This window comes from Hemitrygon akajei, chromosome 10 (genome assembly GCF_048418815.1).
Source record: "Hemitrygon akajei chromosome 10, sHemAka1.3, whole genome shotgun sequence".
In the NCBI taxonomy this organism is placed as follows: Eukaryota; Metazoa; Chordata; class Chondrichthyes; order Myliobatiformes; family Dasyatidae; genus Hemitrygon; species Hemitrygon akajei.
Genome location: NC_133133.1, coordinates 176,814,866 through 176,830,027, shown reverse-complemented (window position 1 = coordinate 176,830,027; position 15,162 = coordinate 176,814,866). Strand labels below are relative to the sequence as shown.

At 48.7% G+C, this 15,162-nt stretch overlaps 1 protein-coding gene and 1 long non-coding RNA gene across 4 annotated transcripts in view; one reads left to right on the top strand and one right to left on the bottom strand.

The window, feature by feature from the left end:
* rfx4 (regulatory factor X, 4) overlaps positions 1 to 15,162 on the bottom strand; it is a 128,126-nt gene that overhangs the window by 63,675 nt on the left and 49,289 nt on the right. For all 3 annotated transcript variants that reach the window (XM_073059807.1, XM_073059806.1, XM_073059808.1), the window contains 2 exons: positions 13,875 to 13,933; positions 9,405 to 9,549 (listed from right to left, as the gene is read on the bottom strand). In XM_073059807.1, coding sequence (XP_072915908.1) covers positions 9,405 to 9,549; positions 13,875 to 13,933 — 204 coding nt within the window. The remainder of the gene's footprint in view (positions 1 to 9,404; positions 9,550 to 13,874; positions 13,934 to 15,162) is intronic.
* LOC140735006 (uncharacterized) overlaps positions 1 to 15,162 on the top strand; it is a 133,023-nt gene that overhangs the window by 107,314 nt on the left and 10,547 nt on the right. The gene's annotated exons all lie outside the window — the stretch shown is intronic.

The following is a 15,162-nucleotide window of genomic DNA, read 5'->3' as shown; positions in this document are numbered from 1 at the left end:
CTGCACAGCCATCTGTAGCAAAGAATTCTGCAGATTCATCAACCTCTGGCTAAAGAAATTCCTTCTCATCTCCGTCTAACTGGACATCCCTTTATTCTGAAGTGGTGCCCTCTGGTCCTAGACACCCCTGCTACTGGAAACATCCTCTACATGTCCAGTCTATCGAGGCATTTCAATATTCAATAGGTTTCAACATGATCCCGCCTTCATTCTTTTAATCTTCAGAGACATCCCAGAGTCATCTAACACTCCTCATATGTTAACCCTTTCATTCCTGGAATCATTCTTGTGAACCTCCTCTGAATCCTCTCAAATGCCAGTGCATCTTTCCTTAGATAAGGGCCCAAAAATGCTCAAATACTCCAAGTGAGGCCTCACCAGTGCCTTATAGAGCCCCAGCATTACATACTACTTTTGCATTCTAGTCCTCTCAAAATGAATGCTAACATTTGTCTTTCTCACCACAAACTCAACCTGCAAGTTAACCTTTTGGATTCCTAAGTTCCTTAGCAGCTCTGATTTTTTGGATTTTCTTCCTGTTTAGAAGATAGTCCAAGGCTTTATTCCTTCTACCAGAGTGTATGCCCATACCCTTCCCTATACTATTCCATCTGTCACTTTGCCTCTTCTCCCAATTTATCTAAGTCCTTCTACAGACACCCTGCTTCCTCAACACTACCTGCTTCTTCACCTATCTTTGTATCATCTGCAAACTTGGCCACAAATCCATAAATTTCATCGTCTAAGTCATTTAAATATAACATGAAAAGAAGCGGTCCCAACACGAATCCCTGCAGAGCACCACTAGTCAGTGGTAGCCAACCAGAAAAGGCCCCCTTTATTCCCACTCTTTTCATTCTGCCAATCAACCAATCTTCAGTCCATGCTAGAATACGTACACAACGCTGGAAGAACTCAGCAGGTCAGGCAGCATCCGTGAGAAAAGAGTAGCCAACGTTTCGGGCCGAGACCCTTCATCAGGAATGGGGTAGCCCAGTGGTAGCCAACCAGAAAAGGCCCCCATTCCTGATGAAAGGTCTTGGCCCAAAACGTTGACTACTCTTTTCTCATGGATGCTGCCTGACCTGCTGAGTTCTTCCAGCGTTGTGTACATATTCTTTGATCCACAACATCTGCAGTTGTATTTTTGTGTTTCAATCCATGCTAATATCTTTACTGTAATACTTAACTTGTTAAACAGCCTCACATGTGGCACTTTGTCAAAGACCTTCTGAAAATCCAAAAAAACATCCACTGACTCTCGTTTCTCTACCCTGCCTGTTATTTCCTCAAAGAACTCCAACTGATTTGTCAGACAAGGTTTTCCCTTAAAGAAACCAAGCCTATTTTATCATGTGCCTCCAAGTACTCCAGGGGAGGAGTTAAAATGCCTCCAGAGAGTGAACCTTTTGAGTTCATCTGCAAAACAACTTCCAAATTGCTCCTAGAAAACTTCAGCTATTGCTGTTCTGCCATCATCCCTGCTAGTATCTCCTTCCAATCAATTTTGGCCAGTTTCTCTCTCATGGTTCTGTAATTCCCTTTACTCCATTGTAATACTGATACTTCTGATTTTAGCTTCCCTTTCTCAAACGTCAGGGTTAATTCTATAATACTATGATCACCATCTCCTCAAGGTTTCTTTACTTTAAAATCTCTTATCAAATCTGGATCATTACATAACATCCAATCCAGAAATGCCATCTCTAGCTGCTCTAAAAAGCCATCTCCTAGGCATTCTATAAATGCCTCTCTTGGGATCCTGCTCCAATATGATTTTACCAAACTTCCTGCATATTGAAATCCCCTATGACTATCATAACATTGCCCTTTTAACAAACTTTTTCTATCTCTGGTTGTAATTTGTAACCCACATCCTGGCTACTGATTGGAGGCCTGCTGTAACTCCCATCAGGGTCTTTTTACCCTTGCAATTTTTTAACTCTACCCATAAGGATTCTACATCATCCAATCTTATGTCACCTCTTTCTAAGGATTTGATTTCATTTTTTACCATTTTGCCTCCCTGCTGGTCCTTTCAATACAATGTGTATCCTTGGATGTGAAGCTTCCAACTATAATCCTCTTTCAGCCATGACTCAGCAATGCCCACAATATCATACCTACCAATCTCTAACTGTGCTACAAGATCATCTACCTTATTCCATATACAGTGTGCATTCAAATACAACACCTGCATTCATCACACTTTTCCATTTTGGCCCCCTGTTGCACTTAGCTCATCTCATTGACTGCAATTTTGCCCTATTATCTGCCTGTCCTTTCTCACCATCTCATGACACACTGCATCTGCTTGCAAACCATCTGCCCCATCCTCAGCCCTATCAGTCTGGTTCTAACCCCCACTGCCAAATTACTTGAGCCCACCCCAACAGCTCTAGCAAACTTGCCCACAAGGATATTGGTCCCCTTGAGTTCAGGTGTAGAAAACAGAACACAATGTTTTGCCGACCATGTAACCTACTCTAGAAACTGCCTAGAATTACCCTACTGCATAGCTCTCTATTTTTTAAGCTCCATGTACCTGTCTAAGAGTCTTTTAAAAGACTATTGTATCCGCCTCCACCACCATTACCAGCAGTGCATTCCACACACCCACCACTCTCTGTGAAAAAGTACATCTGACATCCCCCTTGTACCTACATCCAAGCACCTTAAGACTATGCCCCCTCGTGTTAGCCATTTCAGTCCTGGGAAACAGCCTCTGGCTATCCACACAATCAAAGCTTCTCATCATCTTATACACGTCTATCAGGTCACCTCTCATCCTCCATCACTCCAAAGAGAAAAGACCAAGTTCATCCAACTATTCTCAATAGGCACACTTTCCAATCCAGGCAACATCTTTGTAAATCTCCTCTACACTCTTTCTATAGTATCCACATTCTTCCTGTAGTGAGGTGACCAGAACTGAACTACCTGTAACCCATCATTTTTGTACAGGTAATACTTTCTCCAGAAGATATCCAAATGATCCAAAATCTGAAACCCTGTTCTCATCAATCTTCTAAGATGACATTCTGACATGATGTACCTAGTGCACTCTTCAAGGAAGGTGGCTGTACCCCGAGATCTCCCAGGTACAGAGTGAATGCACCCCTAGATCTCCCAGGTACAAAGTGACTGTACCCCTAGACCTCCCAGATACATAGTGTCTGTACCCCAAGATCTCCCAGGTACAGAGTGACTGTACCCCTAGACCTCCCAGATACATAGTGTCTGTACCCTGAGATCTCCCAGGTACAGAGTGACTGTACCCCTAGACCTCCCAGATACATAGTGTCTGTACCCCGAGATCTCCCAGGTACAGAGTGACTGTACCCCTAGACCTCCCAGATACATAGTGTCTGTACCCCGAGATCTCCCAGGTACAGAGTGACTGTACCCCTAGACCTCCCAGATACATAGTGTCTGTACCCTGAGATCTCCCAGGTACAGAGTGACTGTACCCCTAGACCTCCCAGATACATAGCGTCTGTACCCCGAGATCTCCCAGGTACAGAGTGACTGTACCTCTAGACCTCCCAGATACATAGTGTCTGTACCCCGAGATCTCCCAGGTACAAAGTGACTGTACCCCTAGACCTCCCAGATACATAGTGTCTGTACCCTGAGATCTACCAGGTACAGAGTGACTGTACCCCTAGACCTCCCAGATACATAGTGTCTGTACCCCGAGATCTCCCAGGTACAGAGTGACTGTATCCCTAGACCTCCCAGATACATAGTGTCTGTATCCCGAGATCTCCCAGGTACAAAGTGACTGTACCCCTAGACCTCCCAGATACATAGTGTCTGTATCCCGAGATCTCCCAGGTACAAAGTGACTGTACCCTTAGACCTCCCAGATACATAGTGTCTGTACCCTGAGATCTCCCAGGTACAGAGTGACTGTACCCCTAGACCTCCCAGATACATAGTGTCTGTATCCCGAGATCTCCCAGGTACAAAGTGACTGTACCCCTAGACCTCCCAGATACATAGTGTCTGTACCCCGAGATCTCCCAGGTACAGAGTGACTGTACCTCTAGACCTCCCAGATACATAGTGTCTGTACCCCGAGATCTCCCAGGTACAAAGTGACTGTACCCCTAGACCTCCCAGATACATAGTGTCTGTACCCTGAGATCTACCAGGTACAGAGTGACTGTACCCCTAGACCTCCCAGATACATAGTGTCTGTACCCCGAGATCTCCCAGGTACAGAGTGACTGTATCCCTAGACCTCCCAGATACATAGTGTCTGTATCCCGAGATCTCCCAGGTACAAAGTGACTGTACCCCTAGACCTCCCAGATACATAGTGTCTGTATCCCGAGATCTCCCAGGTACAAAGTGACTGTACCCTTAGACCTCCCAGATACATAGTGTCTGTACCCTGAGATCTCCCAGGTACAGAGTGACTGTACCCCTAGACCTCCCAGATACATAGTGTCTGTATCCCGAGATCTCCCAGGTACAAAGTGACTGTACCCCTAGACCTCCCAGATACATAGTGTCTGTACCCCGAGATCTCCCAGGTACAAAGTGACTGTACCCCTAGATCTCCCAGATACATAGTGTCTGTACCCCGAGATCTCCCAGGTACAAAGTGACTGTACCCCTAGACCTCCCAGATACATAGTGTCTGTACCCCGAGATCTCCCAGGTACTTATCTCCCTGAAAGTGGCTACACTGAGGTACAGGATGTTTAAGAAGGTTTTTGACACACTTGTCATTCACAGCGTAAGTCCTACCTGATTTCACTTCCCAAATTCTATCACTTCAGCTTTGTCTGAGTTAAATTCCATCAGCAATTCCTTTGCCCACTTCTTTAGTTCACCTCGATCCTGTTGTAAACCTGGCCAAACGTTTACACTGCTCTCCACACTACCAATCATCTACAAACTTACTGAGCATGCTACCTGCATTGTTCCAAATCATCAATATTACCTCAGCCCTCCTCCCAGTCAGTCTTTCCCCTCTCCCACACACACACACATCCCATATCAAACAACCTACCATCCACCCCTTAGTCCCACAAACTTTGGGGTGGGGGTGAATAGTGTGAGCACTGTCCACACTCTCAGGCTGGGGTTTCCTGTACACCAAGTCATGAGGAGCTGGTGTGCAGTGATGGACAGGCCACACCTGCCCTCTGACTGTACAGGACAGGGTCCAGCAGCAGTTCGTGCTTGCTCTCACCCTCCCCAGTATCAGATTCCCACCTCCCTCAGTATGAAGTTCACCCTCCCCATCCCCGGTATGACTCTGTCCCTGTACTGTGCTCCTTCATCTCCCCTTCCCCTCCCCCTGTACTGTACTCATCTTCCCCCCTCCCAACTCCCCTTCCCCTCCCCTGTACTGTACTCATCCATCCCCCCTCCCAACTCCCCTTCCCCTCCCCCTGTACTGTACTCATCTTCCCCCCTCCCAACTCCCCTTCCCCTCCCCTGTACTGTACTCATCCATCCCCCCTCCCAACTCCCCTTCCCCTCCCCCTGTACTGTACTCATCTTCCCCCCTCCCAACACCCCTTCCCCTCCCCCTGTACTGTACTCATCTTCCCCCCTCCCAACTCCCCTTCCCCTCCCCCTGTACTGTACACATCTTCCCCCCTCCCAACTCCCCTTCCCCTCCCCTGTACTGTACTCATCTTCCCCCCTCCCAACACCCCTTCCCCTCCCCCTGTACTGTACTCATCTTCCCCCCTCCCAACTCCCCTTCCCCTCCCCCTGTACTGTACACATCTTCCCCCCTCCCAACTCCCCTTCCCCTCCCCTGTACTGTACTCATCCATCCCCCCTCCCAACTCCCCTTCCCCTCCCCCTGTACTGTACTCATCTTCCCCCCTCCCAACTCCCCTTCCCCTCCCCCTGTACTGTACTCATCTTCCCCCCTCCCAACTCCCCTTCCCCTCCCCCTGTACTGTACTCATCTTCCCCCCTCCCAACTCCCCTTCCCCTCCCCCTGTACTGTACTCATCTTCCCCCCTCCCAACTCCCCTTCCCCTCCCCCTGTACTGTACTCATCTTCCCCCCTCCCAACTCCCCTTCCCCTCCCCTGTACTGTACTCATCTTCCCCCCTCCCAACTCCCCTTCCCCTCCCCCTGTACTGTACACATCTTCCCCCCTCCCAACTCCCCTTCCCCCCTCCCAACTCTCCTTCCCCTCCCCTGTACTGTACTCATCTTCCCCCCTCCCAACACCCCTTCCCCTCCCCTGTACTGTACTCATCCATCCCCCTGTCCCGACACCCCTTCCCCTCCCCCTGTACTGTACTCATCTTCCCCCCTCCCAACTCCCCTTCCCCTCCCCTGTACTGTACTCATCCATCCCCCTGTCCCGACACCCCTTCCCCTCCCCCTGTACTGTACTCATCCATCCACCCCTCCCGACACCCCTTCCCCTCCCCCGTACTGTACTCATCTTTCCCCCTCCCAACTCCCCTTCCCCTCCCCTGTACTGTACTCATCTTCCCCCCTCCCAACTCCCCTTCCCCTCCCCTGTACTGTACTCATCTTCCCCCCTCCCAACTCCCCTTCCCCTCCCCCTGTACTGTACTCATCTTCCCCCCTCCCAACTCCCCTTCCCCTCCCCTGTACTGTACTCATCCATCCCCCTCCCCAGTACAACTACCCTTCCCCTCCCCTGTACTGTACTCATCCATCCCCCTCCCCAGTACAACTACCCTTCCCCTCCCCTGTACTGTACTCATCCATCCCCCTCCCCAGTACAACTACCCTTCCCCTCCCCTGTACCGTACTCATCCATCCCCCTCCCCAGTACAACTACCCTTCCCCTCCCCTGTACTGTACTCATCCATCCCTCCTCCAGACTCCCCTTCCCCTCCCCCTGTACTGTACTCATCCATCCACCCCTCCCGACACCCCTTCCCCTCCCCCTGTACTGTACTCATTCATCCCCCCTCCTCAATACAACTCCCCTTCCCCTTCCCCTGTACTGTACTCATCTTCCCCCCTCCCAACTCCCCTTCCCCTCCCCTGTACTGTACTCATCCAACCCCCCTCCCCTTCCCCCTCCCAACTCCCCTTCTCCTCCCCTGTACTGTACTCATCCATACCCCCTCCAGACTCCCCTTCCCCTCCCCCTGTACTGTACTCATCCATCCACCCCTCCCGACACCCCTTCCCCTCCCCCGTACTGTACTCATCTTCCCCCCTCCCAACTCCCCTGTACTGTACTCATCTTCCCCCCTCCCAACTCCCCTTCCCCTCCCCTGTACTGTACTCATCCAACCCCCCTCCCCCTCCCCCTCCCAACTCCCCTTCTCCTCCCCTGTACTGTACTCATCCATACCCCCTCCAGACTCCCCTTCCCCTCCCCCTGTACTGTACTCATCCATCCCCCCTCCCCAGTACAACTACCCTTCCCCTCCCCTGTACTGTACTCATCTTCCCCCCTCCCAACTCCCCTTCCCCTCCCCTGTACTGTACTCATCCATCCCCCTGTCCCGACACCCCTTCCCCTCCCCCTGTACTGTACTCATCCATCCACCCCTCCCGACACCCCTTCCCCTCCCCCGTACTGTACTCATCTTCCCCCTCCCCAGTACAACTACCCTTCCCCTCCCCTGTACTGTACTCATCCATCCCTCCTCCAGACTCCCCTTCCCCTCCCCCTGTACTGTACTCATTCATCCCCCCTCCTCAATACAACTCCCCTTCCCCTTCCCCTGTACTGTACTCATCCAACCCCCCTCCCGACACCCCTTCCCCTCCCCCTGTACTGTACTCATCTTCCCCCCTCCCAACTCCCCTTCCCCTTCCCCTGTACTGTACTCATCTTCCCCCCTCCCAACACCCCTTCCCCTCCCCCGTACTGTACTCATCTTCCCCCCTCCCAACTCCCCTTCCCCGCCCCTGTACTGTACTCATCCAACCCCCCTCCCCCTCCCCCTCCCAACTCCCCTTCTCCTCCCCTGTACTGTACTCATCCATACCCCCTCCAGACTCCCCTTCCCCTCCCCCTGTACTGTACTCATCCATCCCCCCTCCCAACTCCCCTTCCCCTCCCCCGTACTGTACTCATCCATCCCCCCTCCCCAGTACAACTACCCTTCCCCTCCCCTGTACTGTACTCATCTTCCCCCCTCCCAACTCCCCTTCCCCTCCCCTGTACTGTACTCATCCAACCCCCCTCCCAACTCCCCTTCCCCTCCCCTGTACTGTACTCATCCATCCCCCTGTCCCGACACCCCTTCCCCTCCCCCTGTACTGTACTCATCCATCCACCCCTCCCGACACCCCTTCCCCTCCCCCGTACTGTACTCATCTTCCCCCCTCCCAACTCCCCTTCCCCTCCCCTGTACTGTACTCATCCATCCCCCTCCCCAGTACAACTACCCTTCCCCTCCCCTGTACAACTACCCTTCCCCTCCCCTGTACTGTACTCATCCATCCCCCTCCCCAATACAACTACCCTTCCCCTGCCCTGTACTGTACTCATCCATCCCCCTCCCCAGTACAACTACCCTTCCCCTCCCCTGTACTGTACTCATCCATCCCCCTCCCCAGTACAACTACCCTTCCCCTCCCTCTGTACTGTACTCATCCATCCCTCCTCCCAACTCCCCTTCCCCTCCCCTGTACTGTGCTTATCCATCCTCCTCCCCAGTACAACTACCCTTCCCCTCCCCTGTACTGTACTCATCCATCCCCCTCCCCAGTACAACTACCCTTCCCCCCCCTCTGTACTGTACTCATCCATCCCTCCTCCAGACTCCCCTTCCCCTCCCCCTGTACTGTACTCATCCATCCCCCCTCCTCAATACAACTCCCCTTCCCCTTCCCCTGTACTGTACTCATCTTCCCCCCTCCCAACTCCCCTTCCCCTCCCCCTGTACTGTACTCATCCAACCCCCCTCCCCCTCCCCCTCCCAACTCCCCTTCTCCTCCCCTGTACTGTACTCATCCATACCCCCTCCAGACTCCCCTTCCCCTCCCCCTGTACTGTACTCATCCATCCCCCCTCCCAACTCCCCTTCCCCTCCCCCCGTACTGTATTCATCCATCCCCCTCCCATCTCCCCTTCCCCTGTAATGTACTCATCCATCCCCCCCTCCCCAGTACAACTACCCTTCCCCTGTACTGTACTCATCCATCCCCCTCCCATCTTCCCTTCCCCTCCCCCTATACTGTACTCATCCATCCCCCTCCCATCTCCCCTTCCCCTCCCCCTGTACTGTACTCATCCATCCCCCTGCCCAGTACAAATCCCCTTCTCCTCCTCCTGTACTGTACTCATCCATCCCCCCCTCCTGACTCCCCTTCCCCTCCCCCTGTAATGTACTCCTCCATCCCCCCTGCCCAGTACAAATCCCCTTCTCCTCCCCATGTACTGCACTTTGCCCCCTCCCAGAACCACTCTCAGCCTTTCTTACATTTAATGATGAGTTTCCTGTGCTGGTCCTGAGAGCTCTCCATGGTGTACAGGGTCTGTTTGCTGATGCTGTTGAGGTCCACACTACGCCAGTCCTCCAGCATCTGGAACGTGATGTCAGCACTGTGGATCACCGCTCGCGATGCCTGTCAGGAGCAAACGGCACATCTTTAGTCAGGAGTCAGGCATAGGAGAGAGTTGCTGTGGCCTGGAATCACTCTGGAACCAGACCTCCCAGAATATTACGGTGGTGTTCTGGCAGGATAGATTAAAGGGCTCATCTAGGGAGCCTATTTGGCTGGAATTGAGGAATGGGAAAGGTGTAGTAACACTTATAGGGGTGTATTATAGATCACCTAATGGGCAGCGAGAATTGGAGGAGTAAATTTGCAAGGAGATAGCAGATGTTTGTAGTAAGCACAGGGTTGTAATTGTGGGAGATTTTAATTTTCCACACATAGACTGGGAAGCCCAAACTGTAAAAGGGATGGATGGTTTGGAGTTTGTAAAATGTGTGCAGGATAGCTTTTTACAGCAATACATAGAGGTACCAACTAGAGAAGGGGCAGTGTTGGATCTTCTGTTAGGGAAAGAAATAGGTCAGGTGATGGAGGTATGTGTTGGGGAGCACTTCCGGTCCAGTGATCACAATACCATTAGTTTCAATATAATTATGGAGAAGGATAGGACTGGACCTAGGGTTGAGATTTTTGATTGGAGAAAGGCTAACTTTGAGGAGATGCGAAAGGATTTAGAAGGGGTGGATTGGGACAATTTGTTTTATGGGAAGGATGTAATAGAGAAATGGAGGTCATTTAAAGGTGAAATTTTGAGGGTACAGAATCTTTATGTTCCTGTTAGGTTGAAAGGAAAGGTTAAAAGTTTGAGAGAGCCATGGTTTTCAAGGGATATAGGAAACTTGGTTAGGAAAAAGAGAGATATCTACAATAAATATAGGCAGCATGGAGTAAATGAGGTGCTCGAGGAATATAAAGAATGTAAGAAGAATCTTAAGAAAGAAATTAGAAAAGCTAAAAGAAGATACAAGGTTGCTTTGGCAAGTAAGGTGAAAATAAATCCAAAGGGTTTCTACAGTTATATTAATAGCAAAAGGATAGTAAGTTTGGTCCCTTAGAGAATCAGAGTGGACAGCTATGTGTGGAGCTGAAAGAGATGCGGGAGATTTTGAACAATTTCTTTTCTTTGGTATTCACTAAGGAGAAGGATATTGAATTGTGTAAGGTAAGGGAAACAAGTAGGGAAGTTATGGAAACTATGATGATTCAAGAGGAGGAAGTACTGGCACTTTTAAGGAATATAAAAGTGGATAAATCTCCGGGTCCTGACAGGATATTCCCTAGGACCTTGAGGGAAGTTAGTGTAGAAATAGCAGGGGCTCTGACAGAAATATTTCAAATGTCGTTAGAAACGGGTATGGTGCTGGAGGATCGGCAAATTGCTCATGTGGTTCCATTGTTTAAAAAGGGGTCTAAGAGTAAACCTAGCAATTATAGGCCTGTCAGTTTGACGTCAGTGGTGGGCAAATTAATGGAAAGTATTCTTAGAGATGGTATATATAATTATCTGGATAGACAGGGTCTGATTAGGAACAGTCAGCATGGATTTGTGTGTGGAAGGTCATGTTTGACAAAATCTTTATTGAATTTTTTGAAGAGGTTACGAGGAAAGTTGACGAGGGTAAAGCAGTGGATGTTGTCTATAGGGATTTCAGTAAGGTCTTTGACAAGGTTCCACACGGAAGGTTCAATCGTTAGGTATTAATATTGAAGTAGTAAACTGGACTCAACAGTGGCTGGATGGGAGATGCCAGAGAGTAGTGGTGGATAACTGTTTGTCAGGTTGGAGGCCGGTGACTAGTGGTGTGCCTCAGGGATCTGTACTGGGTCCAATCTTGTCTGTCATATACATTAATGATCTGGATGATGGGGTGGTAAATTGGATTAGTAAGTTTGCAGATGATACTAAAGTAGGTGGTGTTGTGGATAGTGAAGTAGGTTTTGAAAGCTTGCAGAGATTTAGGCCAGTTAGAAGAGTGGGCTGAACGATGGCAGGTAGAGTTTAATGCCGATAAGTGTGAAGTGCTACATTTTGGTCGGAATAATCCAAATAGGACATACATGGTAAATGGTAGGGCATTGAAGAATGCAGTAGAACAGAGTGATCTAGGAATAATGGTGCATAGTTTCCTGAAGGTGGTATCTCATGTGGATAGGGTGGTGAAGAAAGCTTCTGGTATGCTGGCCTTTATAAATCAGAGCATTTAGTATAGGAGTTGGGATGTAATGTTAAAATTGTACAAGGCATTGGTAAGGCCGAATTTGGAGTATTGTGTACAGTTGTAGTCTCTGAATTATAGGAAAGATATCAACAAAATAGAGAGAGTACAGAGAAGATTTACTAGAATGTTACCTGGCTTTCAACACCTAAGTTACAGGGAAAGGTTGAACAAGTTAGGTCTTTATTCTTTGGAGTGTAAAGGTTGAGGGGGGACTTGATAGAGGTATTTAAAATTATGAGGGGGATAGATAGAGTTGACGTGGATAGGCTTTTTCCATTGAGAGTAGGGGAGATTCAAACAAGAGGACATGAGTTGAGAGTTAGGGGGCAAAAGTTTAAGGGTAACACGAGGGGAATTTCTTTACTCAGAGAGTGGTAGCTGTGTGGAACAAGCTTCCAGTAGAAGTGGTAGAGGCAGGTTTGGTATTGTCATTTAAAGTAAAATTGGATATGAATATGGACAGGAAAGGAATGGAGAGTTATGGGCTGAGTACGGGGCAGTGGGACTAGGTGAGAGTAAGCATTCAGCACAGACTAGAAGGGCCAAGATGGCCCGTTTCCGTGCTGTAATTGTTATATGGTTAATGGACAGGAGATGACAGCTCTCCTGGTGTGGGCAGAGAGTTGAGGACTGGAGAAGGGGGAGATGTCATCAATGGCTCTCGCCACCCTTTGTAAGTGGAAAGCACCCTTCTCCACAAAGCACACTGCCTGGAGCTAACTGTGCTTCCACACTTGGAAAGAACTCAGAAACAATGGAGGGGCAGGAACAGGAGTGGAATTGGATAGGAAGCAAGAGTGGGATTGGAAGCAGGAGTTTTCTTAGCAATGCGATAGGGAGTGAGGGAAGGTTGGGAATGAGATGGGGAGTGGATGTGGAGAGGATGTTCCCTATGATGGAAAGTCTAGGATCAGAAGGTACAGCCTCAGAATAGAGGGACGTCCATTTAGAACAGAGATGAGGAGGAATTTCTTTAGCCAGTGGATGGTGAATCTGTGGAAGTCGTTGACACGGGTGCCTGTGAAGGCCAAGTCATTGGGTTTATTTGAAGTAGAGGTTTATAGATTCCTGATCAGTCAGGGTGTCAAAGGTTACGAGGAGAAGGCAGGAGAAAGGGGTTGAGAGGGATAGTAAATCAGCCATGATGGAATGGCGGAGCAGACTCAATGTGTTGAATGGCCAAATTCTGCTCCTATATCTTATGAAGCAGGGTAGCAGTGAAAGTTTTTATCATCTGTGAGAGGGAGTGAAAATGGGTGTGTAATTGGAACTGGGGTGAGGATTGGGTTTGGGACAAGGAGTGAATGGTTTGGGTTTGGGATGTAAATGGGACAGAGTTGGGAATGGGACAGCAAGTGGGACTGGATTTGGATTGGAATAGGGAGATGGACTAGGAGCACAATAGGGAGCAGGACTTGTTAGAGATCAGGTGAGGGAATGGGAATTGTAAGAGGACAGCATAGGGAATGGAAGTTGCTAGGAAACGATAGGAAATGGAAGTTGCTAGGAAACAGGATAGGAATTGGAAGTTGCTAGGAAACATGATAGGGAATGGGGGTTGTTAGGGAATGGGAATTGTTAGGGAACAAGACAGTTAATGAGAGTTGTTAGGGAACAAAACAGAATAGGGAGTGGGAGTTGTTTGGGAACAGACCAGGATAGGGAATGGAAGTTGTTAAGAAACATGAAAGGGAGTGGGAATTGTTAGGGAACAAAACAGGATGGAGAATGAGAGTTGTTAGAGAACAGGATGTGAAGCAGGGTGGCAGTTAGAGGTATTATGGACTTGGGAATGGGATGGAGACAAGTGGAAATAGGTGTGGAATTGGGACTTCTGTGAGGACTGGGAGTGGGAATGGGATTGAGATTGGGATAGAGATTGATTTTCTTGGGAATAAGATTATGAGTGGGATTGAATTGGGATCGGGATGAGATGTGGGATTGGGATTCAAATCAGGCTGAGGAAAGGGAGAATCTCCTTCATGAACCTTTCCCTCGCCTTCACCCTCTGATCTGATCCATATAATCACTTTGTTTCCTCAGAGCTGTTGGACGTACCAGCCTGGGACACACTTGACACCCGGCATTTCCTGGATACCCATCTGATCACTGGGGGGTAGGTTGGGGTGGACAGGGAGCCATGTGTCAGAGGTTTCCAACAATTAGCTTTACCTGGCACAGGTGATTTAAGGAGGTCTGGCGCCTGAGAACTTGCGAAAATCTTCTCGCCACTGAAAAGAAACACAATTGTCAGATAAAGAAATCTCCAATAAGTTTCACCAAGCCTCATGTTTTGCTGTTCCCACTATAGTTGAGCCACCACTCAACACTATTGAAATACCAGGAGCATATTGCCGGCTGGCAGAATGCTCCTGGAGACAGCAGGATGAAGGATGCTTGGAGGATCAGATACATTAGGGCTGTTGTTACCCAGGCAAGGACCACTTTGCCTCTGGATATGTTGGGTAAAAGCAATTACTTGCTTAACACGTTAGTGTGTGAGAGGCATGAGAAGTTTTTACAGATGTACTGTGGAGAGTATTCTAATTGGTTGCATCACCGTCTGGTTAGGAGGGGCCACAGTACAGGATCATTTAAAAATAAGCAGAAAATTGCAAACTCCACCAGCTCCATCATAGGCACTAGCCTCCCCAGCATTGAGGACATCTTCAAAAGGAGATGCCTCCTTTTAGGTCTGTGTAGATCTGTAGTCTAGTGTAACTTTTTCTGTGTTGTATTTTTTTACGTAGTTCAGTGTAGTTTTTGTACTGTGTCATGTAACACCTTGGTCCTGAAAAACGTTGTCTCGTTTTTACTATGTATTGTGCCAGCAGTTATGGTCAAAATGACAATAAAAGTGACTTGACTTGACTTGAAAAAGGAAGCATCCATCATTAAGGACCCCATCAACCAGGACATGCCCTCTTCTCATTACTACCATCAGGGAGGTAACAAGACTGAAGATACACACTCAACACATGGGACAATGAACCCATGAACACTACCTCACTTTTTTTTTACCAATTTTTCTTTTTTCTCTCTTTTTGCACTACTTATTTAATTTATATATATATATATATAAATTTATTATGTATTGCATTGTACCACAAATGCCAATGATAATAAAACTGATTCTGATTCTGAAGAGAAATTGAATGAAGGTATGCAACAACATTAGGGGCTTACATCTAATTCATATAAAGGTCCAACTCTAAAGGCACCAATGTTCATGGTAACTGGACCCAGATGAAAAGATTATTCCAATATAACTCGGAGTCCTGCCATGTGCAGAAGTTCGCTGATGACACGGCCATAGTGGGATGTGTCAGGAATGGACAGGAGGAGGAGTATAGGAAACTGATACAGGACTTTGTGATATGGTGCAACTCAAACTACCTGCGTCTCAATATCACCAAGACCAAGGAGATGGTGGTGGACTTTAGGAGATCTAGGCCTCATA